The sequence below is a fragment of the Cololabis saira genome, chromosome 15 (assembly GCF_033807715.1).
Source record: "Cololabis saira isolate AMF1-May2022 chromosome 15, fColSai1.1, whole genome shotgun sequence".
Lineage (NCBI taxonomy): Eukaryota > Metazoa > Chordata > Actinopteri > Beloniformes > Belonidae > Cololabis > Cololabis saira.
In genome coordinates, this window is record NC_084601.1 from 13,455,228 (window position 1) to 13,480,788 (window position 25,561).

The 25,561-nt window shown below is 41.2% G+C and overlaps 1 protein-coding gene across 1 annotated transcript; it reads left to right on the forward strand.

The window, feature by feature from the left end:
• The first annotated feature begins 687 nt into the window (after window positions 1-687).
• cpne4b (copine IVb) lies at window positions 688-25,328 on the forward strand. Its single transcript, XM_061741881.1, has 16 exons — window positions 688-927; window positions 5,305-5,495; window positions 8,731-8,910; window positions 11,005-11,076; window positions 11,325-11,399; window positions 11,861-11,944; window positions 12,033-12,122; window positions 14,234-14,335; window positions 14,453-14,539; window positions 16,780-16,839; window positions 16,957-17,090; window positions 19,689-19,743; window positions 19,960-20,011; window positions 20,588-20,721; window positions 21,024-21,260; window positions 24,401-25,328. Exons 2-16 carry the CDS (start codon window positions 5,325-5,327, stop codon window positions 24,530-24,532), a joined length of 1,665 nt encoding a protein of 554 aa, XP_061597865.1. The 5' UTR covers window positions 688-927; window positions 5,305-5,324; the 3' UTR covers window positions 24,533-25,328.
• Window positions 25,329-25,561: the final 233 nt, after the last annotated feature.

The following is a 25,561-nucleotide window of genomic DNA, read 5'->3' on the forward strand; positions in this document are numbered from 1 at the left end:
GCTTCATTTTTCTCCACTTACAACAGTGTATGTGGTATTTAGCCAGTAAGAGAATGACATTAACTAAGAAGGACAGCGATTTGTCAATAGTATCTATATAAAAAATAATGTTAACGATTTCTAAATTCGGAATGTCATTCATTTTTAAAGATAGCCAATTTCTAATTTCTTGCCAAAACATTTTTGAGACAGGACACAATAAAAGTGATTCTTCCGATTCATTGCAAAAAGCGCAGGGGTCAACTTCAAATTTAAATCTATGTCTCAAAAATTCAGCAGTTGGATAAATGTTATTAATCAATTTAAAATGAGTTTCCTTGACTTTGGGGGGAATGGGCCATTTGATATAGTTTGAGTGGGCTTTTTCTAATGTAGACACACTTAAAGACTGTGAAGTGTCAGAATAAAACCCTCTGTGATAGTCGTTAAATGATCTCGACTTAAAGACAGCACTTATAAACTTGTTGTTATATATAATTCAGGCTTTAGAACCTAGAAAATGAGTTTTCCCCGTAAAGGCGCAGGTACGCCGTCGCAACCACTAGATGGCGCACAAACGCTTTGGTGGTGGCGCGGTGCTTCCAGCGGCACGGTGCGCTCTCTGCGGCCCCCGATGGAGCCGGCGGATTACAAACTCCAGTTAAGTGGCGCACTGTCCTCCTCCTCCCAATCTTTCACCCAGAGTAAGCCCAGGCGTGCGGAGCGCATCCTCGCCGCGCTGCAGCTGCGGGACCATCCGGCCCTGCTCACCTGTCAGCGCACAAACTGCTGGAGCTCTGCAGAGGTGGGGGGTTTGGCGGGCGGGGAGCATACAGGCTATAGATATCGGTGAGATGGGTCCAAGAGCCGCTGAGGCATTCGTGATTGTCAAGTGAACGGCGGCGAAGTTCCTCGGCTCCTCTCGGATCTTTTTTCCAGGACGCCTAGGTGAGTTTTTTTTTGTTTTTTTGTTTTCTTTGCAAGAGATCTGAGCAGCATGGATGGTGCATGAGGAGTGATAGACTGTTATCTGCCCTGGACAGTTTCTTATGCTCTTACAAGCGCTTCACATAGCCCAAAATGTGAATATGCAAATAAATAAAGGCCTGAGGGAGATCTTTTTTTTCTTCTTTTTTTAATTTTGATCATCATTGTTTGGCTGCTTGTGGACTTTGTAAGTGTTTTTTGGAGACGAACCAAACCAGAATACTACCAATTTTCTTATCAGAAGCAGTATTTCAAAGAAATCCACACAGACTTTAAATATTCTGTCTTAGATAGGCTACTGTAAAAAAAAAAAAAAGGTGTGCAGTACTCCGAAAGTGTTTGCTTTTATTCCACCCCCCTGTAAATATATGAAACAAGAGCCATAATTCTTCATGCATCTTCTCTTGTCTCTTTTCCTCTGTGCTCTACATCATTCTTTCTCACTTACCTGCCTTTCCACAGTTCTTTCTCTGATCTAGTTAATCCCTCTGTGTTCTCTTAACTCCTCACTTTTCATCCTTCAATGTCAACTCTAACAACATTCAAAGTGCCCCAGACAGCTTCACTTAAACATTCTTTATTTTCTCAGTTCTGGTCACCTTTTCCCGGTCTAGTGATTCAATACCAAATTTTCTTTAAATAGTTCAGGGAAAAAAGCCACTTGCCTCCTCAGGATGAAGTGCATGTAAAGTTGCGGTATGTTACTCCTGTCTGTCTGATAATCAATATGTGACCAAGCAATTACAGCAGGTATTCATGGACCGTCCCGTGCCTGAGTCTTAATGCCGAATCTGTCACAGTCAGTGCTGCACAAATCTGAAGGTGAATGGTCACATCTGGAAATACCCATGTCCCACAGAGTCAAGGGTCACTGCAATTGAGTTGTCGTGATTGCTCCAATGTGCAGAAGACAAGCTGAGAGAGCTGTGGAATGATTCTGTCAGCGCTCAGCAATCAGCCATCGCTATTGTGGCCTTTATTTGAGGATTGATGGAAAAAAAAGAAACAACTCAGGCTCACTTTGAGTTACAGTATGTGCTTATATGTTTGAGAGTATTTTTCAAGGTTCAAGTTTTATTGCAATATCCAGATAACGCTAGTAATTCACTTCTTGAACGGAGGTTAAATGCTTTACATGTAATACATAATAAGATTATGTGTGACCCTGTTGTGTGCTGACGGAAAGCACAAAATGCAGAGAAACGTACTAAATATAAACATTTGAGGAACAAATGTTTTGTATTGTTGTATTAATATCCAGTATTGTTGCTCTGTGCTGTACAATGGTGTTGTACTTTTTTGCCAACAAGACCCCCGTAGATTAGTATTAAGGTGCACACATTTCAAGCCAGTTGGGAATTTTTGCAAACCCCTTACACAACAATTAATTGTCACCTTCAGTAATGCGTGGCATATGTGACAGCTGATGCTTTGCTGAACTGCATGAGCAGCGTCTGCGCACAGCAGCTCTGGTTTTAGAAAAGCTTCCACATCTCCCATACTATCGGTGTCATCTGCTGTCAACCGGAACAGACAGACATCTGCTGCTCCCCGCACACGGACACACACTCCCTCTCACACACACACTCTCACACAGTCAAACACTCTTCCTGGCAAAGGGGCCACAGTCGGAAATGCAAGTAACTCCTTGCCACTCCCACGCGGGTCTGTTGTCTGTCATACACCTGCCATGTGGCTGTGGCCGAGTCCACGTCCATCTGTATACAGCCCACTTCGCTTTGCTCAGCTAAAAATAATCACACACACACATCTACAACATGAATTATGGAGGAAGAGAGAGAGAGATAGTGAGAGGCATTCAGGTCAGAGTCAGACCCAATTCCAAGAGCTTCAGTCCCTAAGGGTGCAACTATACTAGACCACTGCATGAATATTCAGTTGGTACCATCTAGAACATCAGACCCATGGTTATCCTTCACCGTGGCCTAACTGGAACTGAAGACACCCGAATGGACACCTCTATACATCATATGTGTAATTAGTCTTCAAATGTATGGTCCCAGTATTCCAAGATATATGGTAGTATTTTCAACATAGAAATACTTTTAAAGCTTGCCTCATTAAACGTATTATTACTTTAAGTCGGCAGCTGTATATTTTCTAAGTTACTTTTGGTATCTTCTATTAAACATCAGTCTGCGGTGGGATAGGCTCTTGCCCTAGATACAGCCCCATAAGTGTTAAAAACAGGCTCATCAACACCTCTACACACCACTAATTAACACTTTGTCATTTTTACACCCATAGATTATGTGTGACTTTAATCGATTTACCACTTCTTGTGAGCTTAGGTGCGTGAGAGTTCAGATCCCTTTGATTCCATTTATTTGTGTAGGGCCAGTTCACAACAAAAAGTAAAAGCAGTTCACAATGAAAACAAGGTCAGTACAGTCCATTTAAGATGTCAAGGAACCCAGTGGATTGCATTGTACGGCATTATCACAGGGGATAAAAAAAATAGAAATAAAAAAACTCCATTAGAGCCAGACTCGGGGAGGGCAGCCATCTGATTCAAGTGTTTAACGGTCTGAGCAGCAAAGAAGGATCAAAAAAAGACATTTACAGAGGGAGCAAAAAGACTCACTTGGCATGGCTGTGGCTCAAGTTGTAGAGTCGTAATCTTCCAGTTTTAAGATTGTTGGTTTTGTGCCAAGCTCCTCAACAAGCTCGAATGTCCTTCGCCAATGTACATTACAGTACATCTCCTTTGATATACTCATTGTTGTGTAATTAAAGCACATATTTGTGGATCCTAGATAAAGAAATGTCACAAAAGGAGTGTTCATACACGCAAAAAGCCCATCTCAGGGGCATTGGGTTCCTTCCAGCACCTCCATCTAGGACACCCAAAGTTCAGCTCCTGTCCTACCCATTTAAAAAAAAAATATTATGCTTAATTTCACTTTCCCCTTGCTGTTCGGAGGCTTTGGCATTAAAAATGAATTGGTTGGATTTAGAAAAAGGTCACGACTTGCCTTAAAATAGATCCCTCTGCAATGAACTGCTTGTTATAAGTGTCCTTTATCTGTTTTACCAAGGCACTAGTCCTTGCCCATCTGAATGATTAAAAAGAGGCGCGCGATCAAACGAAGGGTCTTATTCAAATCCAAAAAGGAAAAAAGAAAAACTCAGCATCAGCATGAATGGAAAGGTTTCTGTTTCATGCTACACCATGGGACCAGATTATCAATTACTTGAACAGCTTTCCGAATGAACTTTTCCTTTTTGAGGTCACGGAAAAGTGAAGATATGCTGAAAACTATCTAAAAAGGTATACTCAAACGGGTGCAGCAAACTAAAAGGGGAGTAAAGAGGAAAGACACCCTGAGTCTGCACACACCCACACCCCAAGAAGAGGTTTTAATAAACAGAATCCCTGAAAACGCCTGTCTGCCGTCGATGGAGGAATAACACGAAGAGTTATCCCTGGCTTCCCTTCACTAAGGGTTTCTCATGTGTAGCTAATATTTACTCTTTTTCAACTGTCAGATTCAACGAAGAAGAAAAAGCCTCCTTGATTAATATTAATGTGTTATGTGGGTTATCACTTGGTGCAAGTGCCTTTATCTTTACTTGTGTTAGAACATAATTGCATTCTAATTAAATAAATGCAAGTGGCTTTATCATGATGAAGTATCATATTTTCCCCAAGGTTTTCCTGTAAAATGTGGCAATTACTTTACAACTTGCTCTCCAGCACCGCAGCGATTATGCTTAGGTTGCATTCAAAGTAGGATTTGAGAGTCTCGTATTCAGACACTGGTGAATATTATACAGTCCGTGGAAACCTGAGGAGAAACGCAGCAATATGTTCTGGGGACTCAGCAAAGCTCGCTCGGTGCTTGTGTGTGGGCGTGCTCATATGCTTCTTTGTACTAATCCACAGTACATGCACAGACGCCCGAATGTGCGTTTGCAATTACACACGCCGATGCATTTGTGCTTATGCTGTATCCCACATGAGCATTTGTGTGTGTTTGGCTATGTTGTGCGAAATTTGGTAGGTTCATTGTCCTGACCTTGTCCTGACAGTTGTCTGCTTAGTCAGGTCCAGTGCACCTGCTTTCTCAAGTCTGTCTGTCTGTTCCATCTATCTATCTATCTATCTATCTATCTATCTATCTATCTATCTATCTATCTATCTATCTATCTATCTATCTATCTATCTATCTATCTATCTATCTATCTATCTATCTATCTATCTATCTATCTATCTATCTATCTATCTATCTATCTATCTATCTATCTATCTATCTATCTATCTATCTATCTATCTATCTATCTATCTATAAGGATTTTTCCTTTTTTTCCGTTCAGAGTGCGAGTCTGCATCCAGCATGAGTAACATCTACGAGTCTGCAGAGGCCACGCTGGGCTTCATCAGCTCTCCCTGCCTGACCAAGGTGGAGCTGAGAGTGGCTTGCAGGGGGATCTCGGACCGCGACGCGCTCTCCAAGCCTGACCCGTGCGTGGTGCTGAAGATGCAGTCGCACGGACAGTGGTTCGAGGTACAGTAGTCTGAAAAGGTGATGGGAGGAGGCAGGGAGAGGTAAACGTGTCTCTAGTTGGAAAAGGTCTGTTTCATAATCAGAAGATGGAGCGATAATGGAGGTCAGATAAACCCTTGTGAATCGAGAGTTTATCATTCTGAAGTGTCCTTTTTCATGATGTGAACTCATCGTGCATTACTAGACCTTCTGAATATTATCTCAAGTGTGCGTGGTGTGAGGCTGCATGTTTGAGGGTGCAATATGATGCTCGGTGAGAATTTAAATACTGCTTGGCACATTTTCTTTCTTCCAGTGGAAATGAAAATACGTAGCTTAAACGCTCAAAACCCACTGCTTTGACATTATGACATATACCTTGATGTCTGTTTATCTCTTTGTTGTTGGTTTTGAGGAAGTAAAATTACTTTTTCTTAGCTGTTGAACAGTATTCTTCTTCATTTATATCTCATTCCATCATACTTGCTTTATGAAAAATAAGCTATTTTCAAAACATTACCGAAATGATGACAAATAATCCCGCTTGGGAAAATAGAAAGTAAAAAAAAAAGATTAATAAAGAGGAAACTTTAAGATCTGAAGCTATATTTGGGAGAATCTTTTTTTTTCTTTCCAATGCAACTTTGGTACAGCAACCAAGTCAAACTGAGGAAGGTAAAAAGCGTTATTATAGGTCTTTATATTAGATGAAGAAGAAAAAATACTAAAGAGTTCAATTTAGAAGTTTGGACAGTCCCATTGCTTCAAAGATGAAACCATCTAACATGAAATTACCCATGTCCATCATTTCAGACATCTCACACCTGGGAGAATATCTTTTCATCAGCCTTTCAGGATCACATATAGTCACAACCCAGTCTCACATAAAAACGTACCCTGCCTACGTTGGTCTAAAGTGCAAAAACGTACAATTACATGTAATCAAGAACACGCACTTTCATGCAGAGCTCTGATTGTGTTGTGTTGGGTGTAGCATCTTATGAATTATGGATGCTAATTCTTTGGGAGGTCAGCTGAAATCAAAATCTTTGCAGACTAGTGATGATAAAATGTGTTTGTACTGACATGCAAAGTCTTATTTTGGTAGTAAACAATCAGATCCACATTTCCCTGAAATCACTGTCAGTTTTATTGAAATCATTGTAAACTACACACAGCTCAACTCTTATTTGAGCAGGTTATTTAGTACCTGGAAATTGAGTTCTTATGCTTTTAAATGTCCCATGCCTATGCTAATTACCGATAAGGAACAGGCGTCCTTTCAACAAGACAATATTAAATTGTCACTGATGTGTGTAATAGCAGGCACAAACGAAGACTTGCAGTCAGGCAGGGATGTGTAATACAGAAATAAAGCTTTATTTAACTCAATCGAAAGCTAAAGTTTATGCAGATATAGCTAATCTAAATAACTGAATTCAGCGTTTCAAAGAAAGGGAAGTGGGAGTGGGAAATGAAACAATATGGCAAGTCAACTGGCAGAGAAGAAAACGAGCAGATGGACAAAAAGAGATGTGATTTCTCATGGAAGTGATGGCTAACATAATGAGGCTGTGAGATAATAAGCAACCGAACCCAGGTGTGACACAAGGACAGGAAGACGCACTAACTCAAACAATGCAGAATAGAGCAAGGATTGGAAAATAACAGAGGAAATAAAGCTTGTTAAGAACTTAAATCCAGGAAGTAAACACATTTCAAAATAATCAAGTAGGAAAAAGGACTACTGTATAACACAACATGGGAATATAGAGGAAAAAGGAAAATCAGATGAATATTTGGAGGAAGTAGAATTCAAGCTATCAGGAAGACTCCCCTGTTAGGACACAAACCTATCTGGACCTCTTGTAAAAACTAGGACCAAATTGAAGGCACACAGGTTTACAGTCATACTTGAAGCTTTCAAATCAGTTTTGGAGTTAAGATCAGAATTGGATTATGATTAAAATTCAACTTGTGATGGCTACGTTTTTAGGATTGGGGGCTTGATTAAAAAAAACAAAAAACGTCAATGTAATGTCCCCTCACGAAGATATGAAAACAAGTGTGTGAGCGTTTTCATGAGGGGGGAAAAGGGAGAGTTTGTGCGTGTGTCTTACATTAAGCCACTTTGAGGGAGCGTGAGAATAGACAAATACTATCACAGCCCATCACACTCAGCCTCTTAATTGGATATTTGTTGCGAGAGAACACTGTGTCGTTTTCCGTTTGACATTTTCTCATTTTTGCTTTAACGAGTTGCCAGCTGATTTAGGTAAGTGTCAAGAAAAAAAAAGGCCAGCAGTTTTGTACGTTGGCTCTGCAAGTGTGTGGCAGCCAGTTCTTTTGTCTCCCGTCTGAATCGGTCCTCTTTGAGCTGAAGGGATTTCGGCAATAAAAAGCTAACCAATTACTGCTGCCTGTGTTAAACATATTTTCTTGTGAGCATTGTGAAATATGTTTATTTGGCATTCTGATCCTTTCTGTATCAACGCGTGGGAGAGAAGAAAATGTGAGATCAATGTTACAACTCCAGCCCAGTTTCTGTGCAATCAAACAGCTTGCATGATTTCAAGGCGTCACGAAAAATCTATGTTCCCGGTTCTCAAGTTGATAAGTGTAAACAATGTGGTAATTGCTATGTGGGGTGTTGGGTGCATTGCTGAAAAATCTTCAGCGGTTCATAATCAATGCACTGTAGCAGCACGTTGGATGTTGAATGAAGTTTTAATACTTCAGTGCACTTTGGAACAAACATGAAAAAGTGAATTTAGAGCAAGGAATCAAAAATGATAGATGGTGGCGTGAAGAGTCGTGTGATGAACCGACACAACTTTCACAAAATTCAATTCAAATTAAAAGCTAAAACAGACAATGTGAGGCTTTTGTTGGTTTTTATAAGTTTTGATCAATAAACAGATTGTCATACATATTTATTGAATTAGAATTCAATTCAACAAATAATTGATGAAGCAAACCACTTCAAATATTTTTACCAGGCCAATAACAATAACTGTGTGGCCCTCTAGATACTTGTTAGGCGAAACCTTACTAAACCTCTCCAGTCTGCAGTATAACTACAAACACTCATCTGTCAGCCATGACGGGTTAAAAGTATTTATATGTATATAGTTGTATATTCTATGTATTTCTGAACATTTTAAAAATATGAGTTGAATTTATATATAAAACAATCCATTGTAAGAGCTCTTTGGTCTTACAAGCAAAAAAAAAAAGAATGCACGTATGTTTGCAGGTGGACCGTACAGAGGTGATTCGCAGCAGCAGTGGTCCAGTTTTCTCCAAGATCTTCTTGGTGGATTACTACTTTGAGGAGGTCCAGAGGCTCAGATTTGAGCTGCTTGACATCAGCTCCGGCAACAATGGCCTCCGTGACGCCGACTTCCTGGGAGCCATGGAGTGTACCCTAGGGCAGGTCAGCGTTCCCTCTGATTGATGAGTAAATAAGGAGCATATTTAAAGCAAGCACTTTTATTAAGAAGACTGCTTGTGATGAGGACAAAATGTATGAGTGAATGTGGAACAGCGTGTTAGGTCACTAGTGTGTCTATGTGTGTGTGAGATGTTTTTATTCTGCATATCTGAACATGTGTTAGAGCGAGCTCACCATAAAAAGTGCATTTGATCTGAGAATATCTGCTGAGGTGAATGCATGAAAGGTCTGCACGCATGTGTGCAGTGCAACCAACAAGCTAAGTCTGTACAAGACAGATATTTTTGTCTCAGGTGTAGAGCAGGTAGGTGTGTGAATCCATTGTGGTTATATATCAGGTAATGTGTATGCTGATTAATGGAGAAAGCCACGTTAAGCCCTGGATCCTCACACTTGAGGTCAGCTACTGACTCGGTCTGCGTTTGCACTTTCATTGTCCTTGAGACATCGCCCTGAGGCCGCTTCAAACTTGTGTCAATGCATTTAAATGTATATACTCTAATCTGCATGACCTTACTCACTTACTGCTGCTTGTGATGGTTTCAGTCAATATTTAAAGATCATGTTTATTTACTCCCATCATTTAATATCTGAAAACTTGAAAAAGAAAGCAATTATTGAATTAGTGCTTATTGAAAGGTTTGGTTGGTTTATTTCAGGCAATAACCATCTGTCGTATTTAAATGAGGAAGCAGAAAGCAAGGACAGCGTCCTGCGGTGTTACGGTCCAATCTGCAGAGGAGGGTAGAGGAACGAATTCATGTTTGCCTCTCATAGTCAGAGATGCTATCAGCTATATAAAGCTGGTGGATTTACAATAGTCAGTTGGGCCGAGATAATGGCCACGAAGGAGGATTAAGAGGGCCAGAGAGGTGCCATGAGAATGGATAACAGGATGCCAATATTTTCTCTGCATGCGAACTGTAACATCCTGCTATTTATCTACGGTTTTGTCCAGAGAAGAGCAGCATTTCATATTAATATAAAAACAGCAAATGTATGTATTTTATTTAGTGGCAGTAACTCATATGTTTTACGCCACATACTCTAAAGACAGACTTTTTAGTGATAGTCACTCCATATGAAAAGAAATTATTGCACCTGCACGACTTTATTAAAGATGGATTTAAGTGAGATGGAAAAGTGTCTTGTGGTCTGACAAAGGTCAGCATCCGTAATGGAGTGCTGTGATACAGGAAAGAGCTTTCTCCATTAAGCAAAGCAACGTAAAACCTCATTTTACACACTTTCAAACAGAGTGGTCCTGCAGTTGGATAGGGCAGGTGCTAATCTGGCCCGCCTGGATTCCAATAATGTCACTGAAAATGACTCGAGCATCTGAAATTGAAAAACATGCTGGGAACAGTTTTTACATTTTCTTTTATTAGACCCTACAGAAACGGCCATCCTTTCTTCTTAAACCCTTATTCAAAAAGCACAAGACAGTGGAAATAGGATTTTCCAAGGATTAGAAATCCCCACTTCAATAGTTTCCTCCGCCGAGCAGCCAAAGTCAGTGATAGATCTTTGAAGTGTACTGTGTATGTAGAAATTGTGCTTATTCTAGCTTATTCAGTGGTAACAGCTGGGAAATGTTCCAGCAGACTCCACGAGCCAGAAAAGTGTTTAGGTTTGGAAGGAAAAAGAATGAATAACAGATGTTTAGATGTTTCCGATTGTCAGTGGTCCTAAGAATCAAAACGTCTTTCACCTCATTAATGCTCTTTTGCTTGTTCTTCCGTTTGATCTGTTTCTGGGTTGAGCAGACGTATCTTATTGCCTTCCTTTTGTAAAAGCATGACCACTCAGTTGTATCACTGACGTTGCCCAAGGAGCACAAGCTCAGAGCATATTTGTAATAGGCGAGGGAAGCCCCAGACAATCTGAGGTGTTGGCAGATCAAAGCAGGGATTCCAAGCTTTTTCATTTTATGGTTAGTGATAAATGCTACTTCATTGAGTCTGCTGGATGTTTATAAGTATGTAATGCTAAAATAAAGTTAAAGAGACATGTAAACACCATGGTGGCTCAAGCAGACCCAAGCCGACCGTCTGAGGAGTTTGTTGTATGTTTCAGATCGTTTCACAGAGGAAGCTGACCAAAGCTCTACTCAAACAGGGAAACACTGCTGGAAAGTCTTCAATATTGGTATGACACTGCTTAGACACACATGCACATGCACAAATCACATGCATACACACCACTTCATGCCCTTAAACACTCTGGATGTTCATTTGATTGCATTAATTTGATGTCTATTTAGTCTATGTTCTCCTTCCCATTTCAGTCTCATTAAATCTCACCTCCTTCCTCCTCCTGTGTCGCACTCACTCTCAATCTCCTCTCAATCTCCCCCCTCCTTCCTTCCTTCCGCCCCACTCCACTCCTCTCCGTAGGTGACAGCCGAGGAGTTGTCCGGTAACGACGATTACGTTGAACTCTCGTTCAGTGCTCGGAAGCTGGACGATAAGGTTGGTGCAATTTTTAAGACAGTTTTCCGGCACTTTTAAACAGTAAACACACAAGTTTCTGGGTAAATATTGTAGGTTGTGGGATTCGAAGATGATGTCGCTCACACACTACAGAGGAATACAATCTTGCATTGCAGGAAGGCTGCCGAGATAGGTGGGCACCCCTCCTTTTTTATCTCAACAACCCCCACCACATACACAGATAACTATATTAATTTTTAGCCTGCACACACAATGCCACGGATGACTAATCCAAACAAGTCGTTCCCGAGGGGAAAGATGGAAGACAGCAGGAGGCGGGTGGGTAAATTGGAAAGGACAGGAAAGGGAGGGGTGAAAGAACCACAAAAGTAAGGGCAGGGGGAAAAGAAGTGAAATAAGGATTCATTTGGTGTATGAATGATTTGTGGGGTTAAAGGCACTTAAAATTGAATGTTTTACATATGTTTGTTTATCTGAAGGATTTCTTCAGCAAGTCAGATCCTTTTCTGGAGATTTTTAGACTAAATGATGATGGAACTGAGTCCCTTGTGCACAGAACTGAGGTAATCAGAGCACATTCACACGTATTTGTTTGACTGTTATAGATTCGTGATTTGGAGTAATCTTGATTCTTGTATTGCATGTGCACAGACGGTCATGAACAACCTGAGTCCAGTTTGGAAATCCTTCAAAGTTTCCTTGAACACACTCTGCAGTGGAGACCATGACAGGGAGCTAAAGGTGAGCTCGGACAGACAGCTTTTTAAGGAGGCAGCCTGTGTTATTTTTCTTCTTAAACGCAACATGTAAAACTCTGTGTGGAAAAACCTTGACCACAGTTTTCTCTATTAAAAAAGCGCCCAGTGACGCACAAGGCGTGCTTCTTTTTCCAATAGGTTTTATTATCAGATTGCATAAAAGAACATGGCATTTATGAAGAAAAACAAGTACAAGCACCACATACTAAAGCAGACACGGCTTAGGGAACCCAAAGCAAAGGAATGGGAGCTTAATTATGCATTTATGGGTATGGCTTGTTCAGTTGAGACTTTCAAAGCTTTGTAGATATCCTAAAATTTTGTCCTGAGAAGCAGCACCTGTGGGCTTCTCGAAGCAGCTCCCTTATACTCTGTAGAAGAAAATATGCAGTTCCTGCGAACCAGAAGGGGGCTGTAAGTTGCAAAGTAACTCCAGGCTGTAATTAAAAAATGCCAGTCAAAAAAAAAGAGAAGGTTAGGTTAATGAAGACCAAGAAAACTCTGAGCCGGCTGCTTGTATGATAATCGTTTTTCAGTCACAAAAATCTGCTGCATTCTCACTGCAGAATTCAGGACTTTATCAGGAGTTTGCAAGTTAATATCTAAACTAAACGTATTTTGGAAACAGGTTCTTTGGACTGATAAAGTTAAAGTAGAACTTTGTGGCCCATGAGGATGAAAAGAATAAGAGAAGGTTTCTATAGCAATATAATTTCCCTCAAAGGACTTGTGGTTATTTTTAAAAACTGTAAAAAGGATATATGTGAATACTAAGCGATAATTTTTCTTTCACACAAGCACAAGTCAAATTCAGGCCATTTCTTGATGTGATTGGAAGAACATAATCTGTAACTTCTCTTTCCAGAGTAGATCTATGCGTGTGTGAGTTAGTGTGCGCGGACTCTCGTGGAGGCTTCAAATCGGCTAAAAAGAGTTCTTCTACTCATGAATAAACATGAGCTTGTTCATTAAATATTCAGAAGCTTCTTAACGCTGCATGGCTCCTGACAGCAGGAGAAAGGGCTTGCAAACCAACAAATGCAAGCCAGCGGCGAAGGTTTCCAGGGCTACCTGCACGGAGCATCAGAGCTATAGAGAGAAATGGCATGGCAAAGATTTCTATTCAGACCAGATCCTTCTTTTCACCCCGGTCTTAACTGACCAATGCATAAATGCATAGCCCTTCTGCGTGGTGTCTGCCTGCCTCTTCCTTTGTACCCGTCCTCACTCATCTCTCCACCTCTACGCTCTCCCTCCTCTCTCGCTGCCGCTCTCTGCGTCAGTTAGTATGCGGTGAATGGAACCGAGCCTGCTCATCTTTTCATTAGTCTGAAGAACACCTCTTACCAACTTGACGAGGAAATAAGGCTGCCGGGGAAAGCACTCGCTGGCTTATACGCAGAAATTACTGTAAAAAGAACACACAAGCAATCAGTCAAACGCTCACGCACACATACCCAAATGCACTTCAGGTGCAGACTGTCAGTGGGTTAAGTGGGAGGGAAGAAATAAGGGGATTACGCCGGTCTTTGTTTTTAATCAAGTTCTGCTGGATTGGGTCTGATCGCTCGTTGAAGGGTCAACTGTAGCCAAGAAGGTCAAAAGTTTACAGGAAACTCACTACTCTACTGGACCGCTGCAGGAAATGATTTTTTTCTACCCATCTGTGGTAACTTTCTAGTTAACCCTATAAGATGCTATTGATGAAAGAAACTCGGTTTGAGTGCTCGCTTGTTTGTTCTTTGGAAATTGCCGGCCTGTTTCCTTATGAGGCGTTAAGCCTTTTGCCCGCTGACCCTCGCTTGATTGAAGTCATTTGTCTTGTCAAGTAGCTCCTTTGAGAGAAACAAACGATTATGTCCAAACGTGGACACACACTCATAAAGCTGCCTCTTAAGCCGCGTCCCTCTCAGCATCCACAGATTAATATTTCACCGCTCCATTGCCCCCCCACCAACGCCACCCTATCAATCATTCACCGTGGCATTTCTCTGCATGCCTTTGACTCCAAGTGTGCGATTAGGAAGCTGTGTTGCAGCTGCGCTCTAAATGAGTGCATGCGTGCGTTTGTGCACGTGCCCGTTTCTGCTACAGTGCACCGTTTGGGACTGGGACTCCAACGGCAAACATGACTTCATCGGGGAGTATCAGACCACGTTTAAGGAGCTGATGAAGGCAGAGCAGGAGGGCAAGCAGGTAAGAAAATGCACACTCAAACTCCAAAGGGTTGGATCTTTATGTGCTGCATACATAATCACGCTCACAGTTCCCTCTCCGCAGCACCATTAACATATTGTCTATGCGTTTTTCCAGATCCAGTGGGAGTGCATCAACCCTAAATATCAGGTGAAGAAGAAGAATTACAGAAACTCTGGCACTGTCATTCTCAACCACTGCAAGGTGATGCTATTCACGGTCTGCAGATTATTACTTTTGACCCACTGTTATTCTTAAACTGCAATGTTTTAAATGTGCAAACATATAAAACATGAAGAAGAACATCTTCATTGTTTCCAGGCCATTTTTTGCACGATGTCATATAGTTTGAAGCAGATAAACATTTAGATGGTCACTAGACTATATTATTCAGCTTTAAAAAAATAAAACAAATAAAAACACACACACGTCACACACGCACGCACACGCACACGCACACGCACACGCACACGCACACGCACACACACACACACACACACACACACACACACACACACACAAACAACCCTAAAGCTCTTCAGATTAACCTTGATTAAGGGAGAGGCCGGACTCAACCTCTGGGACCAGAGGGACCAGAATTAATGGGATCGATGAGTCGCTCCAAGAGCTCCAACTCAAGTGTCACTTTTGGATTTAACTTTGGTTACTTAAGATTGAGATTCTGCTGCTTTTATTTTTGTAAGATTGTATTTTACATCAGACTTTTAAGATTTTACCATATCTCACCACATCTTGAAATAACAGACCAAATGTCTGGGGTAAAATTTCAGAATAAGATTTCAATGAAATACATAAATAGTAATAAGAAGCAATAATATACACTACTTCATAGGACATGAGGACATACAACAAACACTTTGACGGTATGTTGTTGTACCTTTTTAAAGTAAAGGTACATAAGAATCGAAAAAGCACAAAAAATCTCTAAATGGCAGCTGTAACTGTTTACACACTCGATCATCCTCCGTGCGTGTCAGACGTGGGCGTGCAGACGGTCCAGCCCAGACAGCTAAGCCTGGCTTCCCACCAGCGTGTGTGGTGCGTGAATTTAAAATCTGGCACGTCATTCCTTTTATTTTGGCTACCACGTTGACGCATTAGAGCACGAGCACTGGCTGTGTTTCATGGCCGTCTCAGCTAGTGCTCGGATCACACTGCGATTGCTCAGGAAGTCAGTTCTTAGCAAAACTAAAACATTTATGAGTGTCTCATCCGTAAGAATACATGTTTGGCTGTTATGTTACTGTAATTTAATGTGTGAGCAATAAGTCACGGCCATTGATATTATCCAAGATAGAAAAATATGTTAAATCTATGTTGAATTATGGTCAAAAAGGTTGATTTTTGGTTAAGGTCGATGATGATCAATCATCCATCAATCATCCAATTCTAATGCCAACGTGTAATCAATGTTGAATCATCATATTCTGTTTGTCGTGGGCATGGTGCCAACATGGATTCAATGTTTCTGCCTAACCATATTTCATCGTTGATTCACTCATATTTTGCTATCAGGGATATGACATGCTGCGATGATAATTACGTTTATTTTTAGCAACTGAATGTTGTTGTTTTTGACCAGGTCTTCTCTATTTATAGCAGAAAGTCAATGTAAGTGAAAACAGCCCCATAAGCATATTGACAGAAAGTGTTGATATTCAGTGCTGCCCTCTCCCTCCTTGAACCAAAATAAATTCAAAAGAAAAATCCCATCGTGATTTGTTTCTTAGTCGCCATCTGCTTACAAGTGATTATCTCACCAGTCTTCACTTTTATCTCACATCAACAGTGTCTTACTACAGACATGAAAGCAAAAGATTGCGCACAGACAGAGGCTGCAGCGACGAGGCACTACAAAAGAAAGTTTGGTGGTATTAATGCGCACATGCACAGAAGCAGCAGCTCTGCAAAAGTTGTGTAACACGCTGCTTGTTAAAGCCGGCATTAGGCAGCGACGCCTGTGGGTATGTCTGCAGAGCAGAGCTCTTCAGCTGTTCCCCAGCAGTACCCCGCCCCATCCCTCCCCCAGTTCAAACGCTTTGTTCCTGTTATCTAAGTGGTCCTTCAGAGCAGCTAAAACTAAGCTTGCTGCTGTCTCGATGAACATAAGTTTGTGGTGAAATTTTCTTAAATTGTCACGGGACCAGTTCGGCGGCCTCTGGTTGGAGGATACAGGTTCTTTGTTTGAATCCTATTTCTAACAGCAAAAGGTGGAGAAATAAAAGATGTACGCTAAATAGTTATGCAACAGCTTACCCTTAGGACCTAGTTATATTCAGTTGTGGATGTGCATGCACGCAAATGCATGCATCACCGAGGTGTACTTAATTATAGGGCCCATTTAGGTCCACTTAAGAATGTATTCTGTTCTGTGCATGCAAACTACAAATGTAGCATAAATTGAAATGATTCCCCTCTGACAGATCATCAAAATGTACTCCTTTCTGGATTACATTATGGGAGGCTGCCAGATTCAGTTTACGGTAAGTTCTCTCATGTAAACCTTATGAGATTTTCTGTTTGCAGCAGTATACCTTTTCCACGTTCGCTCACAGTCGAGCTGGGGGAGTCTGAATATCTGTTTGTGTTTTTTGTCGTAGGTGGCGATAGACTTTACAGCGTCCAACGGAGATCCGAGAAACAGCTGCTCCCTCCACTACATCCACCCCTACCAGCCCAATGAGTACCTTAAAGCACTGGTGGCTGTAGGGGAGATCTGCCAAGATTATGACAGGTAGAGCACCCCATCAATCATCCTTCACCTCGAGCTGACAAACGCATCTGAACCCCTTCACAAACATATTACACACACACACACACACACACACACGCCCTTGAGGATCAAATCCTTCGCTTCAGGAAAATTATTAATGCGCAGTCATGCATAAAGGAAAATCCATCCCGTTTCACCGCTCAGGTTTAAAATCTCAGAACATTAAGACATACAATAATAATCTTGTTTTTCTAAGGTGTTGAAAGTAAGTAAACCCCCACCTCACATGAACAATGACACATAATGTCTCTGTGTGCGCTTATTAAAATGAAATACTAAGCAGAGGTAGTGTGTGAAAAATGAGACACATCTGTGATTCCTTAGGAATTAAGAGGATTAAAAGCAGCAAGATGCTGCTAATCAGATCCCCTGGATTAGTTCATCACAAGCAGGTGTGAGCACCCCTATGAAAGCCGACTTTTTGGAAGTGTGTTGGTTTGTTTAACTGTATGTTAGCACAATGCCAAGGAGGTATTAAACCAGGAATGATGAAAAGCAATTGTTTGTCCAGGACATCAATCTACAGTGATAAAGATCATTCACAAGCGGCAAACCAACCAAGAGCGCCAAAAGTCTTCTCAACAAGTAACTCCCAAGGTCAGACTTTGCCGTTTCAATAGTCAGAGAGAGAGAAAACAAAGCTGCTTCAAAGACTCAACAGGCTCATGTTAAAATTCATGACAATTAAGTATTTATGGCTGGAAGAAAGAAAGTCTTTTCTGGCAGAAAGGCCTCTGGAAAAAAAAATCTTTTGGACAGATGAAGTCAAGGTGGAGATGTCTAGTCACAATACGCAATATCTTGCAAAAACCAAACCCAATATATTGGCACAAATGACTCATACTAAGGCCCCGATTTACTAAAGGTTTGCGTGTGTAAAAACGTGTGCAAACTTGACAGTACCCGCAAACCAAAGTGCCAGCTGATCTACTAACAGCGTGCAAAGACGACTGCGTCTCTCAAATGCGCAAAATAGCACACGCAATCCATTTAGTACTTTTGCCCTGATGAATAATCAATATGGGGCGTACCCACCAGAAATCGCTAAATACTGGGAGGGAAAGATGCAAATTGGTCCATTTACCACGCGCAATGAGATTTACCAAGCCTGAAAGTTTTTGCGGGGATTGTGATTGCGTCTGTATTTAATACGTTCGAAAGGAAGGTGCTAATCTCCACATGCAAAAGGAGAAATATTTTATTTGAATGTTAAATCGAGTATTATTCAGCAAAAGGTTGCCACAGGAGGCACATTCATTTTTTTATTTGTGATAATAAATAAATCACGTGTTTTCATGGAGAAAAGTGTTTCTTATTGTGCGCCTATACTTGTTCTGCAGTCATACCCCGGTGTTGTGCCGTATTCAGCACCCCTGCCGTGAAAAGCACCCCCTCGTCTGACAAAAATGATATTCTCATTCCGTGTTCTGTTCATGTTCTCTTGTCCATGTTCTGTTTAGCGTCCAGTTTTGTGTTAATGATTCATGTTTAAATGCGCTCATGGATTCGGGTAAAAAAAAAAAAAAAATCGGGTAAATGGTTATTGATGTCATTAATTAATAGCCTGCTTACTGTGTTGTCTTCCATAATATTTGTAAATATATATAATATAAACTCCTAAGTATGTGTTTGTGTGAGTGTGTATATATAAATATATTGAAGTGTCAGTGTGTTGTTTTTTTTCTTGGTCTACTTATCATTGAATATATGAGGGGGTGCTTTTCACGGCAGGGGTGATGAATACAACAATTTGCCTCTTCCACTAATATCTCTATAACTCCAACTCGTCAAATTTCATTTTGCACTTGCGACTATATCCTGCTTTCCATCCAGACTCTCCATGGCGCAAAGTTTGCGCCGCAAACCGTAAGACGCGCAACACCTCATTTAAATACTGCTGTTTGCACCTGTTATCAATTGCGCACGCAATCTTAGTTGATCACCCGCAAAACACACAACAACAGCACGCGCTTTTTCAACTTTTTCAGTGCACACGCAATTTAGTACTCTTTATTTAGGATCTTAGTAAATCGGGCCCTAAGTGTTAAACACGGTGGCAGAGGGGACATGATTTGGACCTGTTTCACAGCCGTCAGATCTCGGGACACTGCAGTTAATGAGTCATTGTCTATAAACTCTTCAAGGCCTCAGTTTGGCCCTGGGTCAAACGGCAGGTAAGAAAGGAAATTCTAAAAAAGGTGTTGTATCGGCTCACAATGAATGTCTCAAGATGTGTCTGAAGTGAAGAAACCACACAAATACCTCCAGTATGACGTGAGATGGAAGATTAAACAGAAAAAAATGATTTGTTCTTTGTTCTGTTCTCAGTTTTTGTTGAATAAATAATGGCACAGTGAATTATGTTTTGTCGTATTAATCTCATTTGAAATCCTTGTAGGGAAAAGGAAATTACTACAAAATAATTATGTAAATCATCAACTCTGGAAGAGAATGTACTTTCTATTCAACATGATTGGATGCTTGTTATGGGAAGAAGTTTTTTGTCCTTCTTTTGTCACCATGTTTTTCAATGAATCTTATGTCTCCCCATTTCTTCAGTGATAAAATGTTCCCTGCGTTTGGTTTCGGCGCTTTGATACCACCTGACTTCAAGGTAGGACATGTGGGGATGTGTGTCTGCAGAAGCAGGGGGACTTCTGGATACTTCAGATTAAGGTTTAAGACTTCTTTTGGATGCACATTTGTTGCATTTGATCTAGATGAAAGTAAATTATATCTTTCGATCTGTAAATTGGACTTGGCATGCTGTGTGGAGCGTTTGGTTTGCCGCAGCCATTAAAGGCCCCTCTGTTCTCTACCCTGCCTCAAGGTTTCACACGATTTTGCAGTGAACTTTGATGAAGACAATCCTGAATGTACTGGTGAGCTACACATGCATGTGCTCGCACACGCATGTATACACTACTTTGGGCTTTTTTCACATGCACATTCTTGCATCAAAGAGCCAGAACCCCTACAATGTAGTTTCTGCGTGCCTCTCATCTCCCAGCTCCACATTTCTCCCTCTCCATCCTTCCCTTGTTTCTTCGTCTCGCACATACAAATTCACAGAGGCATGCATACACACCCAAACATACACACAAATGGAGCTGGGAGATTTGTCACAATGCTGCAGGATGTATTTCAGGCTCTGCAACACGGAGAAAAACAACACTAATCTCTATGTGTGAAATGGGCTTCTGTGCTCTTCTCCCAACATAGCTGCAGTTCCTGCTGCTAAGGTCCGCGCTGTGTTTGTGTGTATTATATGGGAATGCTTTCTGAAAAATGCTCAGTCACCCCCAGAGTGAAATCATGTGTCGAGAGTCTGATTTATTACAGCAGATACTTTTGCACTTACAAGAACTTTGACTTTGCAAGGTCAGCACGGTGCAGACAGAATTGCAGGAAGACAAATAAACAAGCAGCAAAAGAGCTTACGCGTACATGTCTTGCAGGGATCCAAGGCGTTGTGGAGGCCTACCAGAATTGCCTCCCTAAGATCCAGCTGTATGGGCCCACCAACATCGCTCCAATCATTCAGAAAGTAGCATCGTCTGCTTCGGAGGAGATGCACACCAAAGAGGCCATGGTGAGCGAGAGAATGGGAATAAGTTCCTGCTGTTGTGACTGCTGTTGTTTGCACTTTCTGACGAGACACGGGAAAGAAATAACAAAGCAAAGACAAAAAGTGAGACATCAGAGATTAGCAAACTGAGATGAAGTAAAAAAGAAGAGAGGAACGATTGACGTTGATTCCCGTCATGAATTTTACAACATGAACATCTGTATGCCTAAATGCCTCCTGGGTCTCTCTTGAAAACCTCTTTAAGAAGAAGAATCATTGTCATTAAACATCTATTCCTCACCCTCTCCTTTCAACCTGTGAACCAGGAATACTTCATTCTGCTGATCCTGACGGACGGTGTCATCACTGACATGGCGGACACCCGGGAGGCCATAGTGCACGCCTCTCACCTGCCCATGTCTGTCATCATCGTTGGCGTGGGGAATGCAGACTTTACAGACATGCAGATTCTCGATGGTGACGATGGGATCCTGCGTTCACCCAAAGGCGAGCCTGTCCTCCGTGACATCGTCCAGTTTGTCCCCTTCAAGGACTTCAAACACGTAGGTGTTGCCAATGGTTTGGGCCAAGATGGTGATTTTCAGCAATTACGTTATCTACTACCGTTTCTCTGCAGATGTTATAGATATCATTGGTATCTATAACTATCTTCATCCTCATTCTCTCTTTTTATATATTTCAAAGCTGCATGAATCTCTGACACACAAGGTGTCTTTTGACATTGCCTTGAAAGTAAAGGGGTGGAGTCTTCCACCTGGACAACGGGCTCCACCTACTATGCCACAGCGCCCCATAATAAGACAAGTCCCTCCCTGTCTTTCGTTAAGCAAGATTATTTTTCAATATTTTAATTATTTTCTCATGCATTTGTTGGTATACTTGAGATCCTCCACTCATCATTGCTTCTCAAAGACTCTGCTTTTGATGGATACGGCTTTAACACCAAATCGGTTTCCCATATATTTTTTTTCATCTGTCACAGGCCTGAAAAAAAACATTCATATTAACAAATGAAATTAAGCTGATGAGAAACATGAACTGTCTTGGGTTTGTACTGTCTGCTCAGATATACAAATCAAATTAAATATATAAATCACTGTGTTTTTCAATTCACACTTCCCACCTAATATGTGATGATTTGGGTTCATACTTACTGTTTTGGACACATTTCTTTGTGAGTCTTTGCACATAGGTCCAAAATTGTAAGAAACCAGCACAGAAGCCCAAATCCTACTTTTGCAGTGTCAAGTATTTTTTTTAAAAACTATTTTAAGCACATTTTGATTGCCACATTGATTCTCACTGATACCCACAGGTAAGGGATTTAGATCAGGACATGGTCCAGACAGCGAGATTAAGAGCGCCCCTACGCAGCTACTGTGCCTTGTTGCGTGGCAGATTATGTGAACAGCACAGTGAATATCAGACAAATATCATCTTCCTAGTTGAAAAAGCAAAAAAACAAAAAAAACATTTGTAATTCCATATAAATGATGTAACTCAATGTGATGGATGTGACAAATGACATAATTTACTTTGCTACAACTTCGACAGCCATATATGAATGACCACGACATGAAATACGACATAGTCCTAAAACAACCCAGTATTTAAATCCTAATAATCCAAATCAAAGTTTTTAAAAAGTTGTGTTTTAGCAGCAGCTTAACTTGTGTGTTTTTGTCTATCTGTGTAAGCAGGAATAGTTTTTTGGGGGGGCTTAATCTCTCAGGAATGAGAGTAATACTGTATGTTTCTGGTTCTCGTCATCACACGTGGATTTCAGCTGCGCTCTTGAGTGGCTGCATGCGCATCTGGAAGCGCGCGTCTCTCTTTCTCTGGTTGCGTTAATTCTGCCTGGCTCTGGCCAGATGGGTTTGGCAGAGTCCGTTATGGTGAGTTTGGTCTGTGACAGGTTGGGAAATTAAGCAATTACATCCCACCGAATCAGTAAGCTAAGAAGTCGGTAAATTAAGGATTAGGAGCATGTAGTGATCATTTGAAGATGGAGGACTGGACAGGGAGAGAAGGGATGAATAATTTGGATGGATAAAAGAGAGTGGAGGGCGAGAGACGGCTCGCCGGTGGTGGTGTTTTGGGAGGGGGGGGGGGGGGGGGGGTGTTGTCAACAGAAGACCAGAGCTAAAGACAAAAGCGAGCGAGGGAGTGTGTGACAGAGGTGGAGAGGTGATTTTCTGCTCCGTCGTTTCTTTTCAGAAGGGATTAGCTGGACGGAGCTGCTGACAGGCGGAGTGTGGGATAACAGGTAGATGAGAGTGGAGGAGAGAGAGCAGGGAGGAGTGGGTGGAAATGAGAGGAGGAGGATAAGGAGGCGACGGAGGAGGATGGGTGAAGAGGTTGGGGGGGAAGCACTTTGATGATGCATTGTCTCAGGGAATTATGTGAGACTGAATACGACAGTCTCTCTGACTTTGAGGATTCAGAAGTGTGTGTGTGTGTGTGTGTGTGTGTGTGTGTGTGTGTGTGTGTGTGTGTGTGTGTGTGCGCGTGTGTGGGATATTTTCTTTTGGTACTCAATGTATCAATTGTTTTTGGTGTTTTCCTCCTGTATGAACATGTATATCATGATTTCCATTCACTTTCATTTCATTACTTGTTAGGTGGCAGTCTTTTAGCTTATCACTGAACATTTTCACATTTTGCATTATGACTGTGAAAAGGTGTTTGCATTCATGAATCAATTAGTTTGCATCTTATTTCTAAGCATTCCAGCTACAACAATGACTTGTAGTTGTACCATGTATATAACTTGCTGTGTTCCTCACAAACTACTGCATATAACCAGTAGAAAAATATTTCTCCAAGTTTCCGTTCAGCTCTCCAAATTTGATGCCATGGCCCAACAGTGCATCTTATCTTTGCTTAAATCTGGAAGCCATTACACACCACTCGTCAGTTATCGCTATCTGATTTATTTCTGTGGAGGGCCCCAGAGTACCGAAGCCTGTCCAAGGTGACATTTAGGTGGTACACTGACAGCCGGACCATTACTTACACACCACACTCATCATACCTGTTACTGAACGGCCTCACCCCACCAGCAGCTGTAAAGTGTCTTGCTGTGAGGCACTGGTTCCCACCACTGCATCGTTTACCTATAACAAATAATGCATGAAATATGCTTTATAATGATATCTAATGTTACGACTGTGATGATCATTCTTAAAAGGAGTTATTCAATAACAAACATGGAAACCGATGCGATTAATAATCTCAAGTACAATGGCTTTTTGGAGCCGTCAGTTACCTTACACTTTTGTCGACCCGCAGAGCAGACACGAACAAACATATTCAGTTGATCGTCCATTAATAAGCGCGTAACATTGCAGCAAAAACCACAGCGAGGTTTGAAGTGTGTGATCTTTTCCTCTTCGGTTGTCTCGAGAGAGCGCTTTTATGCAAAATCTGACAGCGGCTGTCAAGATGTGAAGCCTTTTCTCTTTCCCTGCTGTGCCTTTCTGATGCACACATACGGCATATAAAAACCTTGACACCAGAGAACAAAAAAAGTAAAAGCGGAATTGGTTTTGAGGTTGTCTGATCACATGAGTCTCGGCGGTCTACACCTTTTGGCAGCACCAGCCACAAGAGTGAATGTGAGGTTTCCAGCTGAAGTGCGTGTTCGTGACCTGTCTCCTCTTGACTCTGTCTACATTTTCAGGCCTCACCAGCTGCCTTGGCTAAAAGTGTTCTGGCAGAGGTTCCTAACCAGGTGGTGGATTACTACAACGCGAAAGGAATTAAACCCAAGTGTATGTCAGACTACGAGTCCACGAGGACCTTCAGCCCCTGACAATGGACTCTGTGCACACGCATGAACACGGTTCTGCACACTCTGTCTCTCATATACATATGTAAATGACATATATATACATTCAAAGTACTCTATAATACATATACATAATCCAAAAGCACAAGCAAACATACACAAATGTGTACCCACAACAGCACTACATACAGTAGTCTAGCACAGAGAAATAGCTTGTTATTGTGAAACAATTTGAACTACTCTCTTGATGACTATTGCATGTTTGGCCACAGTGGCATCATTTGGAAAAACTACTACTATCTAATGTATATTGTAAAGGTATTTCTAGAAAAATGAGTAGTCTTCTGAACCAGCATGCAAACTCTGAAAGAAATGACACTCATACCTTGTTTAGATAACTAGCAAGTACATAAACCAAATGATAGTGTGAGGAAAGCCTGCCCATCTGAGAATGCTTAGAATTAGCATTGCAAATGTTATTTATTGGAATGGTGAAATTTCAGTGAGTGTACTGCATAAATGCATGCATAATGCAGTTCCCACTAATATCCAATCCCGACTAGCCACTTGCTATTTATAAAATAAAGTATCTCTGTCATTTGTGTGAGACTGGAGGTCATCTCGGGTTTCCGGGGTTCTTTTTTTACAGATTTATTTGTGATTTTGCTAAATGGAAACAACGAACTGAATAATTGTGATAATTTCTTAATGACCTTCTTAAATTGTAAAGAGTTTTGGAGAGGGTAGATAACTGTGTATGGTAGTCACTCAACTGTGAGCTTAAAGGAAAAACAGTTTTTTTTCTGTATTCTGCATGTTGATAATAATAATAAAGTTAGTTCAGTTTTCTCATTTTAGCGTGACGTGTTCTTTGTGTCGTGTGTGTGTGTATGAGACCGTTGAGATGTTTTGCTCATGTCGTGGGGAGGATGAATCTTCTCACAGTGTAATATTACGGATTGTGTTTCCCTCCTGATCACCGAAATAATTTCTCTGTGATATAAATCATTACATTTAAAAGATGCGTTAGGTTTAAGGTAAGTTTAATGCAAA

Bases quoted from the DNA above. Each gene is read 5' to 3' on its own strand.
- cpne4b (XM_061741881.1), top strand. From the start codon at position 5,325: ATGAGTAACATCTACGAGTCTGCAGAGGCCACGCTGGGCTTCATCAGC. The intron at 11,077-11,324 runs GTATGACACTGC...TCCTCTCCGTAG, and splicing joins CTGGAAAGTCTTCAATATTG to GTGACAGCCGAGGAGTTGTC. The intron at 14,336-14,452 runs GTAAGAAAATGC...GCGTTTTTCCAG, and splicing joins CAGAGCAGGAGGGCAAGCAG to ATCCAGTGGGAGTGCATCAA.